The following is a 15,504-nucleotide window of genomic DNA, read 5'->3' as shown; positions in this document are numbered from 1 at the left end:
TTTAGTATGCCAGCATTAAAACCAGTTTTCAGGAAATGTTAGGCACGAGTGCATTAGGCACGTGTGCACGCCCCATGTCCATGTGTGTATGTGCTGATCTGGATTCAGTTTGGTAGGATTTGGGCATAAATAAATTATTTCATTTAAAATAAAATAAAATATTTAAAGATATTAATGTAATTTGCATGCAAAATAGGTCTACCCGAACCAGCGGACAAAAAAAAAAAAATCTACCGGCGGCAACACTTCAAAAGTAGCCCAATTCCGCAGACAGTCAGGAAACCCCCGATTTGCGCTCTCGGTGGGCTTAGGGCGCCAAATGTGCTAGGACTGGCACTGCATATCAATATGTACCACCAGCAAATTTCTCAATAACCACCAAACCTCTGAAGTGTGAACCAGATGTGACAAACCTGCTCTCTGGGGTTCATAGGGTGCCCAAATACAATTGTTACTGAATAAATTGCTATGTAGGTTCAACTTTAATTTTTAAACAAAAATAAAATGGAATGCAAGGTCACTGATTCTCAGTACAGACATTTATTTTAGAATGAATCTTGGTACATAAATCAAAAGAAGAAAAATATACAGGTTTGAGAGACTTGGCGACATAGGTCATGAGCACTGAGCTGAAATTGACCAAAGGTATTTACTTCCACAGTTTCTTGATAGACATGTTCTTCTCACTGTCCTTCTGCATCACCTGCAGCACATACAACATGAGTGTAGTTATTAGTCGGCCAGATCATAGTTAGCAGGCTCATGATGAAAATTGGCAGTAATAATGCAACAGGAACAATGACTCAAGTATGGAATGTGTGAAATAAAAAATAATTATAACATTTTGCACATAACCATCAGACATCCCAGACATATTCCTAAATTAACAAGCAAGTTGGCTACTGATGCACCAATGAGAAAGAAGAGTGTCTATTTAGGCATTGTATTATAATTTAAAACATGGTCAAAATAGCCAGTAGTTCCTGTGGTGTGCATTTGACCACTACTTTGCACACAGTTCACCTTCTACATCACCAGTCAACAATGCGTTTTAGAAGATCACTACACCAGTTAGGAAAATTCATCCCAGCCTGTTAAAATATAATGAACAAGACACAAACCTTTGCAACAGCCATCTCAAAATCTTCTTGGGTGACATGCACTCTCCTCTCTCTGAGGGCATACATCCCAGACTCTGTGCACACCCCCTAAGAAACACCAACACAGTGAGACAGGAGATTGTGTGTTGTTTTTTATCCTACTTGGTCTCGTCCCCAGCATCGTACCTTAACTTCAGCCCCAGAGGCTCCTGGCATGAGTTCAGCGATCTTCCTCAGGTTGATACCTCGAGTCAAATTCATTTTACGTGAGTGGATCTTCAGGATGTCCAGTCGGGCCTAGGAGGGGGACAGAGAAATGACATGGAGTCATGAAAACCATTATACCTGCCATGATTCATAGAACTGAATACATATACACAAGCCGATTTTATTAGATAATCCATACAATATAAATCCAAAATAAAAAAAGAGTCTGGACTGTACCAACCTCCTCATTAGGAGGGGGGAACTCAATCTTCCTGTCAATGCGTCCAGGTCTCAGAAGAGCGGAGTCCAGAATATCAATGCGGTTGGTGGCCATAATAACCTAAAGGACAATTAAGTGATAATTACAAACATAACATTTACATTTATGCATTTAGCAGACGCTTTTATCCAATGCGACTTCCAAGAGAGAGCTTTACAAAAGAGCATAGGTCACTGATCATAACAAGTGCCAAAGGGAAGAACCATTAGAGCATGCAGTTAAACAAGTTACAATTAAACAAAATGAAACTCCAAATGTGCAAGAGTGTACCTGTAGAAAAACAGTAAAATAGTTCACAGCGAGTACAAGAATTTAAAAACCTTTACAAATAACCAACAAGGGCAACAAGTCTCAATAAGAGTCAGTGATCCTGGAGGAAACTAACATCAGGTCCAGCATCAGGTAACATTACAGATGTTACGTTCATTCATTCATAAATTAAATATTTTATTACTTTGGAAAATAAATAAAATTAAGCAATCACAATAGTTACAAATGATTCAACTACATTTATATCAAAAATAATGATGGAGGTCAACGGAAGTTAATAATAAACTATGAAGTTCTGCTTTCCCTACATATTTCCCACTAGTTAGCTTAGCATTGAGACGTTTACTAGGAGGCAGGTTTATGTCCAAAAGGCGACTGCCAAACTGCTATGTGAGCTGTGATGTCATTGTTAAGCACAGTCTTGATTTACCTCAGGTGTACGGTTTGCCATTAACAATTACTTTTTTTCTTGTTACGCTAGCAGTGCTTCCTATGATAATTATTTAATGTCTCTGCCCTTTGTTGTTATTCAAGTCCCTATGCACATTATTAATTTACACAACACACATTATTTTCCTTTAAATGCATTTATAATATTTAAGCAATAAGCCCCAAGAGGCCGTGGTTTACGCTGATTTTAGAACAGGTAAGGGGAGTTGTTAGGCACAACGCGAAGCGGACTCGCGGGGCTTATTGCTTTTCTAAAACTGTTACTACAAATATTTGATATGGTTTCATCAATAAAAACAATTAGAAACAAAATAGTTTAATAATAAACCGTCATTCTTCCGCTACTACAAAGTATAGTTCCTACATAAATCGTTGCCACGCAACAGCCAGATGGACATCTTTGCCGTCTTTTTCAATTTGAAATATTCGATGCGCAGTAATATGGAATGTTAAAGAATGTTATGAGGACAACCTGTGAGGTTATGCTGGATTTTACAATGGCATGGAATGCGATATAGCCAATCACAATCAAGGATGGGAACAACCAGTTTTAGAATACTTGATTTAGTTACCTTGAAATGTTAAAGATCCTGTCAAGTAAATTCCATGTGTTTCTTCCAAGTACATTATATATGTGTAAAAATGAGTTCCTGAAAGCATGTGCAAAGCGATAAAACGTTGCACTGAAATGTGGAGTTAAACCAATAAACAGCTTCTCTTCCGTTTTCAGATCAGGTTTTAATGGGCGGAGCCAAAAAATGCCCTATCTACGTAATTTCGCCCCATCCATGTCAGATCACTGAATGGCTCTTCCTGCTGTACTGTTATTGTAGCTTACATCAGCTAGCTAGCTAGCTAGCTTCAGGATGTCTCCCTCCAGCTGCACTGCAACGCCATTTAAGTTCCCTGTTGATGATGAAAGGAAAAATTGGTGGATAGATGTTGTGAAGAGCCACGCTCATGGAAAGCTTCGGATAAACTCCAACAGCCGCCTCTCTGCGCCACTGACCATTTCACGGCGGACAGTTTTAACATGGACCAGAGACAGACGGGGTTCACCAACACACGGATTCTCTTGCAGCGCGGAGCCGTACCGAGCATCGCCCCCCCGGCCGTTCATCCTCCGGTCGCACCTGGACCATCCACCGCCGTCAGCAGTTCATCACTCAGTTCTGTGTGCTTGTTATAATTATACTAGATCACTTTTCCAGAGGTATCTCTGCTATAATTAGTGCAAACCGCTAACTTGATATTAGGCTACTCGGTATAGAATGATGGTATTTTGGTGAAATGGTTGCTAATGTGCTAGAAGTAGTTGGAGAGCTCACTGACTGCTGTCTCTGCTGTAAATGTTTACTCCTGTGTTACAGCTCAGGGGAATATTTCATTTATATTCATCTGTATGTTTCACTCATTGAACAAATACTTTCTAATTCTATACCGTATTTACACCTTCAGCTCCTTCAGGTGACACGCCCCCCCCCCCCAGTCTCGAACAGAAAAGACTGCAAATTTTCTTACAATTTCAAAGCCTAATTTAACATTCTTGTCTGTGTTTTTTTCATTCGAATTTGGATGGGTAGTTAATAACACATTATTCTGTGGTGTGGTGAACTTGAAACTAATTTTTAATTCCATTTTACAGGATCTTTAATAGTATTTGCATCTTTAGATATTTATTTAATTGTTGCAACATTGTTGATCAGAGTTTCATCTCAAGCATTTCACTATCCAAGTGTCACTCTATAGTAGCAAATAAAACACTTATAACACAAACTTCATTCAAATAACACATCCAATATAAAAATGCGCTTACAATATAATCAGGGCCGTGTCTGCTACCCTTGCAAGGTCTGACCCAGCTGGTCTAGAATCATTTAATTCATACAGGGTTTATGCAGGTTTCAGTAAGTCAAATTTAAGACATTTGACATTTTATGACCATAAAGACTGAAATTTGAGGGCTACATTAGCAGTGCCCAACCTTTTTTGCGCCACAGACCTGTTTCATGTAAGACATTTTTACGGACCGGTCTTCAAGGTGTGGCGGATAAACACAACAAAATCAAATGATACAACCAGCATGAAAACAAGTTTCTAATAATATAAAGCCTATGATATGAAAACAAATGTAAAATGCATGAAAACATAATTGACCTAAACAATGTATTAGTGGGAGCCCTGCACTTGTTTCTGTGCAAGCAAACGGTCCCATCTGGGGGTATAATGAGCAAGCCCAAACAACAGTGACTCCCGAAGTGCGTTCCTTATGTCCAGTTTATTCCGTGATTTTGTTTTGATTGCTGTCACGGCAGAAAATCAACTGATAATTTTATACAAAAAAATTATTATTGTTTACATTTTTTTATAAAAACGAATGTCACCAACATTTTTGTCAATCATGCTGCCTCTGTCATCTTGTCTGCTTTCTGTGTCGAAAGCGTAGGCGGGACTAGCGTCTCCACACACACACACAAACCGACAGGTAAAGAGAAGGGGTGAGCTCACTGTGTTATAAAGTGTTCTGTTTCATGACATCTACAGCTAGTTAGGAAGAACATGTAAAAATTGACTTGGTTTCAAAGCCGACTTTGTTAGAAAACAGTGGAAACGAAAAGAGGCAACTAACCTAACATCTAGGGCTGTCCCCACTTAGTCGACTAGTCGATTTTCTGGTCGATATGCTCTTGGTCGACTAAGATTTTTTTAGTACAGCTGCCATATGGCAGTGTGAGATCTGATTCCCACTTGTGGCATCATTGCTGAATTAACAAAATGTTCAACATAAATTGTACATTATATTATCTAAGACAAATAAACCAACTCGAAAAATATCTAATTTAAAAGAAAAGGTGTAACTTTTTTCCCTTTCATTAATCTGCGCTTTGTTTTGGTTTGGTATTTTGCACACGGCACGAGCACAATTGGCTGCAGAACTACCAACTCTGCCATAGCCTACTTTGTCGGTGTTATTAGTCAAAATGGCAAAGATATGTGGTATGGCAGCATTTCATTAAAGTACATTTACAGTACCGGGTGACTCGAAAAACGATGAATGCAAACTCTGCCAACAACGGTTTATTTTTCATAGTTCAACGTTGAATATGATGTAGCCTACCACCTGAATAAGTTGGTCTAGCCGTACTTCGCTCATGCTAACGCGCTGGGTTGAAAAATCAACATGCCTATTATAAGAATCACATCAAATGACATTATCTTCTCCGGCAAGACAACATCTTTCTCTGTTGCACCGTTCCCCACTCAGCTTCTACGTAAGTTTGCATGCTGCAAGTTTTCAGGCAGTAATAAGCGCGCTCTGATGATTTGCATGTTAAACAAACAATATTTTTAATTGTAGTACATTGAAAGAGATACTAAATACCATCGGCATTCGGTTACAACAGGACTGGTGATACGAGTCTTACTATTAGTATGCTATTAGCGGCTGAATCTGCAATGTCCAGCAGCCATCGAGTCAGATCGCGAAAATGTTTGAACGTTTTTTTAATTTTTTAAAGCGTTTCAAAGTTCGATTAGTCGATTTTCAGACGTCTTAGTAGAGTCTTAGTCGACCAAATAAAATCTTAGTTGGGGACAGACCTACTAACATCTCACCTAAAACATAACTATCCCACCCAGTTGTTCAACCTGTGAACAACAACTGCAGCTAGAGCTGGAAAGGGTCTTTCATACAGGTATATGTTACAGATGCTTTTTCCCAACTGTGCAAATATAAACGTGACAGTGTGAAATGGCACACACTCACGGATAGCGTAACTCGCTATATAGCCAAAGAGATGCAGCCATTAAACACGGTTGAAAGACCAGCATTTACAAATATGCTGCAAACTTTTGACAAACACATGGCTGACAACTCTCCTGCATTTCAACAATTTCACACGCCACACCTGGTATATCGCACGGTGAAAAGGCAACATCAACCAAGTAGCCCTGTTAACATTGTAAAAAATAACGGATGATGCGCAGGTTCACGGAGTGAAGCGACAGACTTGCTAACAGGCGTGAAAACTCGCCTGGGGGGGGGGGGGGGTCATTATGTAATCAGTCGCATAAAATGGTCTGATAATTACAATAATATTGTTTATCGCAATTAATTTTGGTGCAATATATCGCCCAACAAAAAGTAGTTATCGTGACAGCCCTACATACAAGATTTCTCTTTTATGCTTTTTAAAACCACTAAGCCGACAAAAAAGTTGTGAACATCAACCTAAAAGTTGTCAAGCATAACAAGGCTACAGTACTGGCAGTAAGCAAAAAAAAATTAACGCTTAAATAGCAACATTTCCTCTACTATGTATGCTGCTACAAGCCTGTTTATCTCTTTTTTGGTAACCTGCTGTTGAAAGTCAAGTCGTGGCTGCTTGGCTGGTGTCGGCAACAATGGCAACGGCAACCTTTTATCGGCGTCAGTCACTCAGGGTCCGGGGATCTTTAGCTACTAGTCTTGAGTTGGCATGTTGCCGTTCAAGATGCTTTGACAGATTAGAGGTTGTGTTCGCGGCGGTGGAGAGGTGTTTTTGGTTGGGCACAATATACATTGTACAGTTACGCGTTTGTCCTTTTGCGCAACTAATATGAAGTAATGTGCATACCTCCATCCCTCAAAAGACGTCCTAAGCGACTGCCACTTTTGTTTTTCGCCTTTCGAACTCTGGGGCTAAGTCAATTGACGCGTGTTACGCAAACACACGTACGTTAGATTTTTTTCTCCTCCCGATATGCAGATTGCAGTAATGCAAGTAACGCAATTGTATTTATTTATTAGTAACTAACGCGATTACTGAAGTTATCAACAGTAATGCTTTACATTACTGCGTCACAGACAAATGTAATCTGATTACAGTAACGTGTTACTTTGTATGTACTTTGTAACGCGTTACCCCCAACACTGGCTACAACACAATACTTTTTTGCTACTTTGTAATAATTTTCCGCGGCCAGCGTTTCTGGAAATGAACGAGGGTACCTTTTTTAGACCTGACTAAATTAAATTTGTGACCTTAGATTAAAATCTGGCAGTTTTTAAGATGTTTTAAGGCCTTGAATTTAAAGTTCTGAATTTTTGACTTTTTAAGACCCCGCAGGAACCCTGTTTATAGTAAGCCATGATGTGTAATATTGCCTTTATAGCAAGATGTATCAAATAATATGTCAATTTCTGTTCCACCATCCCCCATACACTGCTCCATGTTTACTCACATTCCTCCTTACATGGAACGACAGGCCCCATGTGTGTACGCACCTTAATGTTCTTAGTGGCCTCAAAGCCATCCAGCTGGTTCAGAAGCTCCAGCATAGTCCTCTGTACCTCACTGTCACCCCCAGAGCCACCCTCCAAACGCGAGGAGCCAATCGAGTCAATTTCGTCCATGAAAATGATGGAGGGTGCATGCTCCCGGGCCATCACAAACAGCTCCCTTACCATGCGGGCACCTGGGCAGGAAGTAGTGAAGGCACACAATATGTATCTAGTCTATTGGTATCAAAGATGCTTACGTGAGGTATGCGGTACCTTCAATCACAATAACAATGCAGGTTGCCTGTCATAATTGTGGATTTGTGACTCACCCTCGCCAATGAACTTCTGCACCAGCTCAGAGCCAGACACCCTGATGAAGGTGCAGTCAGTGTGGTGGGCCACAGCTCTGGCCAGCAGAGTCTTCCCTGTGCCAGGAGGCCCGTACAACAGCACACCCTGGACATACAAACACACAGATATGTAAAAATCATTTACCTTTCAGTTCCACACCTTCTGTTTTAATCTGGGCCATTTTTGGCATGTTATTATTTAAATGATTTCCAATACTTACAAAATGTCAGAAAACCTGTGTGTGTGTATATATATATATATATATATATATAATTCAAACAACTGTATGGCTCAACTCGGTAGTGGTGGTGGGGTTTCTGAAGGATAAGTGTCTAAATAGCTTACTGTCGAGCTCTGATTACACTCTATGGAATCAAGTATTCAATATAATTACTTCACTGGGCATAAGGACTTTTCGGACCATAAAAAGGCAGAAACATTAACAAAGTGTTATATTTTCAAAGGATTCCATTATTGTTGAAGCCCAAATTATGCCAATTTAACTTTTTTAGTGGAACCAACAAAGTATAACACACAAAATGCAAAGCTTAGAACTCACTCAGCGTGGTTACATGGATTCGAATTACTGGCTTATTTACAATGACATTTATTCATTTAGCAGACGCTTTTATCCAAAGTGACTTCCAAGAGAGAGCTTTACAAAGTGCATAGGTCACTGATAATAACAACAAGATAGCCCCAAAGCATTGCGGGTGTAGCCTGACGTTGTCATACTCATAATTCTAGTCAGAATATGAGTCTGAACACTCTCCGTTGGGCTTTGACTACAGGGCGTGTTTCAAATGAAAACAAATGCCTCTTCACTCAATTGGATAGATCTACAACCAATCAGAGCAACAGAGTATGTGACGTATGTTAAGCACCGCATAGTTGTTGTCAACAGAACTAAACTACAAGCAGACTTGAAGTATGCTTTAAGAATGAATACAAACGATTTTTGCCGGTGTTGTAAAATTAATTTAAGGGTAGGGGGAGTATTTATTCACACGGTCAACCTTTTTGAGCGAAACAATAAAGGGCAATGCATATACGAACAAGTTCTCCGTTTAGAATTACAACTCCACAAAAGAAAAGGAGAAACCACAATGGCCACTGGGTTTTCATTGTGTCCCATCTTCTTCGCGACCATCGGGGCCAGCTGATAAATTAAACTTTTACTGAATCCCGTAGGAAGGACGGCAAAAACATATTTTCCATCGACAAATGCCTTGATTGCGTCTCTCTGTTCCTCTTTCAAAATTAATGCGCTGTCGATGTCTTCTAAAACAGACTCGATGGCAGAATCATAACATCCCAGATCTCCAGCGGTAGCCATGTTTGTTCAAAACGAATTCAACTAAGCGCTCTTTTGTGACGTGGGTGATTACGTTACTGTTGATCATCTGTCCATCACCGTATAAAGCCCGCCCTGGCAATTTCATTGGTTCGCCCAGATTCTGGTTTTCTGTAGTTGGTCCCCAATACGAGACCCTCCAGACCCAACTTCCCGACCAAATTTTTTTGGGGCGGGGAGAAGTTGGGCTGGCAGCCAGGCTATTGCGGGTGGCCAATAACAAGAAGTACACATTGTGAACAACCAAACAATAAATGCTAAAGGGAAGAAACCATAAGAGCATGTAGTTAAGCAAGTTACAATTACACAACATGAATCTCCAAGTGCAAGTGTACCTGTAGGAAAGCAAAAAATATATATACGATTAACTAAAATAGAATACAACAGTTTAAATCAGCTACTGCTAACCAACAAGAGCAACAGTCTAAGCAAGCGTCATTGTGATCTATGAGGAAACTAGCGTTGGGTTCAGCAAACCATTCCTAAGTACCGTTGTACTCCCGGAACAAGTGCGTCTTGAGCCTTCTCTTTAAGGTGGAGAGACACTCTGTGTCTCTGATGGAGGTGGGGAGTTGATTCCACCACTGGGGTGCCAGGCAGGAGAAGAGCTTGTGTTGGGACCGGGCAGTCTTGAGCGGTGGGACCACCAGGCGGTTGTCTGAAGAAGACCGTAGGTGGCGGGTGGGGGTGTAAGGCTGCAGGAGAGACTTGATGTAGTCGGTTGCAGTCCCGTTCACTGCTCGGAACGTCAGTACCAGGGTCTTGAATCTGATGCGAGCCGTTATGGGTAGCCAGTGGAGGGAGATGAGGAGCGGGGTAACGTGGGAGCGTCTGGGTAGATTGTAGACCAGGCGGGCCGCTGCGTTCTGAATCCTCTGAAGAGGGCGGGTTGCGCATGCTGGGAGACCGGCGAGCAGCGAGTTGCAGTAGTCCAACTTGGAGAGGACAAGTGCTTGGACAAGCAGCTGGGTGGAGTGCTCAGACTGGTATCTCCTGATCTTCCGGATGTTGTAGAGGGTGAATCTACACGACCGGGAGACCGCAGCAATGTGGGCCGTGAGGGAGAGCTCGTCATCCATGGTAACCCCATTTTGGACTGAAATAGAATTATCCCTTTCTTGTAAACACCTTTGTTCGAATAATTGCGGTCCGACCGACACCCCAAGATAACTCGGTCAGAGTCGATTGACAAGTCGGACATCGCATGCTTGTAAACGGTGAATTGGGCTACTAACTGGACTCAGCGTCTATGAGCATGCTTGAGATCCCGCCGCCGCCCTCCTCCCTCCATCCCTCCCTCCCAGGTCGTGACCTGAAGTCGAAAGAGACGATAAGTTGATCCGGCCCGGCAGAAACAAACAACGCGAGCATTCGCAGTAATCCTATTGTCATAATGCACGAAATGTAGAGGGACGTGGCTTCACCTTCCTCTCCGTCTTTCTCGAAATGTTGACGTTGTTGTTGGTAGTGGTGAAGAGGTTAAGCGGAAAGGGCTGTATCACCACTAGTTGTAATGAAAACAGCGCCACGTATCGTACTGGGATATGACATGCTTTCGGCCAATGATTCGGTTTATTCACTGCCATATATATTAGGATAATAGCAGTTGCCCCAAAAAATAGCATTGTCCAAATAAGGCTCGATTCGAATTGATACCATCATGGAAATGCAGTGACTGCCTGGCCCAGTTACCCACCTTTGGCTGTGCAATACCGAGTGCCTCAAAGAGCTCTGGGTGCTTGACTGGCAGTTCTATCACTTCCTTGATCTCTTTGATTTGTTTGTCAAGCCCACCGATCATCTCGTAGGTGGAGTCAGGCACCTTTTCTACCATCATAAGTGACACCAGAGGGTCAACTTTATTTGGCAGGATCTTGTGAAGGGTATAGCTATCATTGCGTAGAGCCACACGGCAATTTGGAGTAACCTTGAGTGATTAAAAAAACAACAACAAAAAAACATGAAATTGTTATAAATATTTTATCAAACAGTCTAGTTTCTTCTTAAAAACATCAAAAAAACATTCACAGATTCTCCACATTATTTTATACAGCTTGATAATTTCAAGTAAGAATTGAAGAACTACCTAAACCTAGCAGGTTTTCCCAAGAACACATACTTACATCATTGATGTCAATGTTCTTATCCACATCAACAACAAACTTTCCCTCTGGATGCACCTAAAATGGACAAAACTGTAGTCAGACTTGAATTGTGCACAATGAAAAATAGTTTGAACAATAAGTAGCCACAAAAAAACAGCTCACTTTGACCAACACTTTCTTCTTGTCCATTGCCCTCACTACCTCTCCCACATAGGATCCTTGTTCCTGTAGCAGCTGCAACTCCTCACGAAGCAGGCGCACTGGAAACATATTACACAAGACCAATTAGTTTGTTTTTTATTAGTCATTTTGACCTTAAATAAGCAATTGGTAGCTATTATGTTTTTTCTTATTTCATTTCAAAACTAATCTAAACAATGGAGTATATATAATGCTCACCTTTTGCATTAAGCTCATTCCGCTGGGCCTGCAGACGTCTCAGATTCTGGCTCTTGTCATTCACGGTCAACTACAGAATGGAGACACATGAGGGAAGTTTTTCTCATCTCAACAGTTATTTTGCACAGCAAAAACGTGTTTTGTAAAACCTGTTAACTTACCTGCAACTCCTCAATTTTGGAAAGATAATATTGCCTGAGACCAGAACCACCTTTATTGTCCTCCATTTCCATCTGCCAATACAAATCAGGTCCACAGAGTTTATAAGTGGACTAATGTGGCTGTTCTTTTTATGAACACTTGACCGGTGGGGATCTCACTCTAACATTACTGTAATTGTTAGCTGCTCCTGGCACTCTAATTCCTGCTCCCCTCTTATTTTGGTGTTTCCACACCCATTGACACTTCCCTGCTGTATGACTATGTTAAGTCTGACTTCAGCTCCTCTCTTTCACCAACCATCTCTGGAGGAGGGGATCCCTCACTGAATTGCTCCTCCCAAGGTTTCTTCAATTTTTTTCCTCCTCTTTTGAGTTTTTATGGGAGTTTTTCCTTGTCTTCCTTGAGGGTTTAGGTTGGTTGAGGGGCAGTTCTATGGGTGTATGTGAAGACCTCTGTGATATTGCTTGTAAAAAGTGCTGTACAAATAAATTTTGATTTGATGAACATCTCTGTGAATCCCACATAGTCCTAAGTAGCCAACTGGACACTTGATCTGGGATTGGATCAGCCTGGTTGGGTCACCTGGAGGTGGGTGCGTGATGTTGAAAGACCCAAAGTACACTATATCAAATAGTTTCCATTGACAAATTATATTTTAACATCAAATTCTGTACCCTATCAGCATTATATCAGTTGTCACAAATGTCCAAATAAGGTTACACTTATCTGTGAGAGAAATTTCTACCATAGATGGTACCCCTGAGATGACACGGGCAAACATTTTAACAACCCAGTTCATGTAGGTGTTCTTTAGGTGTCTATCTAGAGGTCTATCTTGCACCTTGTGATTACTTAAAACATATTTTTACCTGTGTTTACTTAGAAATGGGTACTTTGTAGATAAGTTGTTAACCAGGGGCGAATCTAGGTTCCCCTAGATAAAACCTATAATTTTTTCTGTGAACCAGCAAAACTAGGGGGGTCTGGGGGCATGTTCCCTAGAAGAAAGTTTTGAAAATATATTTTTAAATAGTGTCCTCTAGTGGGTTTTAGGAAGAGAAATTAACACATTTAGATTTAAAATAAGAAAGATTTTTTATTTTATTTTTATAAAACAAATATGGGGGCGGTAATGAAAGTGTTATTAACCCTCACTGCAGTAATATTGGCGTGGAGACCCTTGGTCATAGATTGTACCTGTATCCTAAGGCATATTTAAGACTAGACAGATGCAGCTTTTCGTTTAAGAAAATGTAGCAGAAAGCACACACAGAAACACTAGTAGCATAACTAGCTAAAACAGACAGTTTTCCCTGTCGTTTAATAGCGTCTTGGAATTACGAGCGCTCAATAAAAATCGACAACGTTTGAGTCGTCTAGACTACATGGACATTTTTTTATAAGTTATACATAGTAAAGGGATTTTTATCATTATTAAATAAAAAGTGTTTTTTCGCTTAAATGAATAAACGGATGACGACGTCAGGTGCCCATCTAAGTCTATATTCGACGGAAGTGAACTCAATATCTTTTAAAACAACTGTTTTTTTTTGTTTTGTTATATAGCTAGAGTAAGATCTGTAGTTACTTTATCGTAGAGCTAGTTAACTTACATTATACATGGTTTCTCTGGGAATTACTAAAATCCGCATTTCTCTCAAACTTGTTTTTCGTCCCTTACGTAGAGCTAGTTTGGCTTTAACATTTAGGCTAGCTACCTATGTACCCAACTACTATGAAAATCACAATATTCCACAATCATGCATGAAAGTTAGAAAGTGAGTGACAACATCCAGTAACACAACAATGTATAGCTACTGTAGCTAGCTAGAACGCTTAGCCTACAGTACTAGAACTAGCTAGTGCTAGCTGCTTAGCTTAGTCAAGCTACAATGAGACAGCAAACCGTCAGGATCCATTGTCATGTTCACTATCCTCACACTAGACACAAAAACCAATCATGTTACGTACACCAATTTAAAGAAATGCTTATTTTTGGCAATTTTTTTATGTTATTACTATTTAAACAAATTGTTTAACTCTAAGAATTTAGCTAGAATTAACAACAGAAAATGACTTACATGGTCCATTCCGTCCAACGCCATGTTGAGTTCTTCAGCTTCCGGTGAGGCGGATATCTTCTTCTTTTGAGTTTGTGTCAGATTGCACGATTGAACGTTTATGAGGTGCATTGCCGTCTCCTACCGTAGGGGAGTGTACGGTCGGTCCTACACAGTCTGAAAAGAAACCTACCAACCAGAAAACCCTAAACTATATCCTCACCCCTGTTTCACGACGGACGGTGAAGAAAGCCCTACACATCTCCCTGCTGCTAAAAGGAAAATTCACTCCAAAAGTTGGGTGTTATTAAATAACTAATTTTGTGCAATTAAAGTGGCAGTTGTCAGCCATCTTCAAATTGTTCAGTAGGCTACTGCAACCTGTATGTAAGTCTTTGACTGCAACCAATTGGGCGGGTGTTGCGTGAAAAGATTTATTGAATAAATGGATAGGGTGAACTGGTGTGGTGTCACAGAAAGGGGCAGGCCATGAGTCAATCAGGAAGCTCTATGGGAAAATGCATGCACAAAATGTCCCAGAATACCCGAATTCACCCTACGTAAATAAATACACTAGGAGGTGACTCCCAGATACAAGAGTGTTGAGAGCACTGAGAGATCCTCACAATGTTACAAGGCCTGACCTGGTGAAAGTGGGACCTTTAGTAGATGACTGTCATGCCTACTAAAGGTCAGTAAAATATAGGGAGTAAAGATATGTCGTCCCAGGGTTTTTAAATGTAGTTGTATATATTTTCATCATAATAGATATTGATATTAATAAGATATTCATTTTACAAAGGTTAGTTTCTAAGAACACAAAAGCAAGAACAATGATTTTAAAGTAGGTTTAATTTTCAAAATATACCACATTTACAAATTGATAAAAAATGAAAGCTTTTGATAAAAAATATAAAACAAGCAAAACATATTTCAAGTGTTTCAGCTGGAAATTTCCTGTGACCTAAGCACCACTGTCAAGGCAAGAATTTTGGCACTGTCCGAAATTTATACTTGGAATGTTACTGAGCATTTGGAGATCTTAATCCAGTAAAAGCTTTTTGATTATTAAAATGTATCTGACAAAATGATAATTTAATACAACCACTTTCTGCTTTGTTAAGTAGCCTACTATGGTATGAATTCATGTTTCAGCAATAACAAATTCAAATTTAACGATAATCACTTCACTAGTTCAACTCTTTGTGTTGATTAGCCCCCCAAAAAAGCATCCAGATATTGTATGCAACTTCACGCCACACTCTTCCCAGTTCAGCAAGCAGGACAGTCAATGTTTGTGTATGAATAAAAAACACTGAACGCATGCATTTAACAAAAAACTGACAGTTACACCATTTCAAGATCAACAACAAAGAATTACTCCGCTAAACATGTAAATAAAGTTACGTGTTGATCTAAATGCTTGTACGAATCATACATTTTCATCAAGATATTGGAGATTTACAATGCCAACATTGGTTATTAAACCTGTGTGGGGTCGTT

General features: G+C 40.2%; 1 protein-coding gene across 1 annotated transcript; it reads right to left on the bottom strand.

Moving 5' to 3' along the window:
* Positions 1–524: 524 nt before the first annotated feature.
* Positions 525–14,405, bottom strand: psmc5 (proteasome 26S subunit, ATPase 5). The gene is made up of 12 exons (XM_047032551.1): positions 14,023–14,405; positions 11,941–12,012; positions 11,780–11,849; positions 11,543–11,640; positions 11,399–11,455; positions 10,972–11,202; positions 7,900–8,026; positions 7,574–7,764; positions 1,549–1,647; positions 1,287–1,397; positions 1,122–1,208; positions 525–703 (listed from the first exon to the last, which is right to left on the bottom strand). Exons 1-12 carry the CDS (start codon positions 14,131–14,133, stop codon positions 650–652), a joined length of 1,308 nt encoding a protein of 435 aa, XP_046888507.1. The 5' UTR covers positions 14,134–14,405; the 3' UTR covers positions 525–649.
* Between the last annotated feature and the right edge of the window lie 1,099 nt (positions 14,406–15,504).

The sequence above is a fragment of the Hypomesus transpacificus genome, chromosome 13 (genome assembly GCF_021917145.1).
Source record: "Hypomesus transpacificus isolate Combined female chromosome 13, fHypTra1, whole genome shotgun sequence".
NCBI classification, from domain to species: domain Eukaryota; kingdom Metazoa; phylum Chordata; class Actinopteri; order Osmeriformes; family Osmeridae; genus Hypomesus; species Hypomesus transpacificus.
The sequence above is the reverse complement of the archived record's forward strand: the minus strand, read 5'-3'. Positions and strand labels throughout refer to the sequence as shown.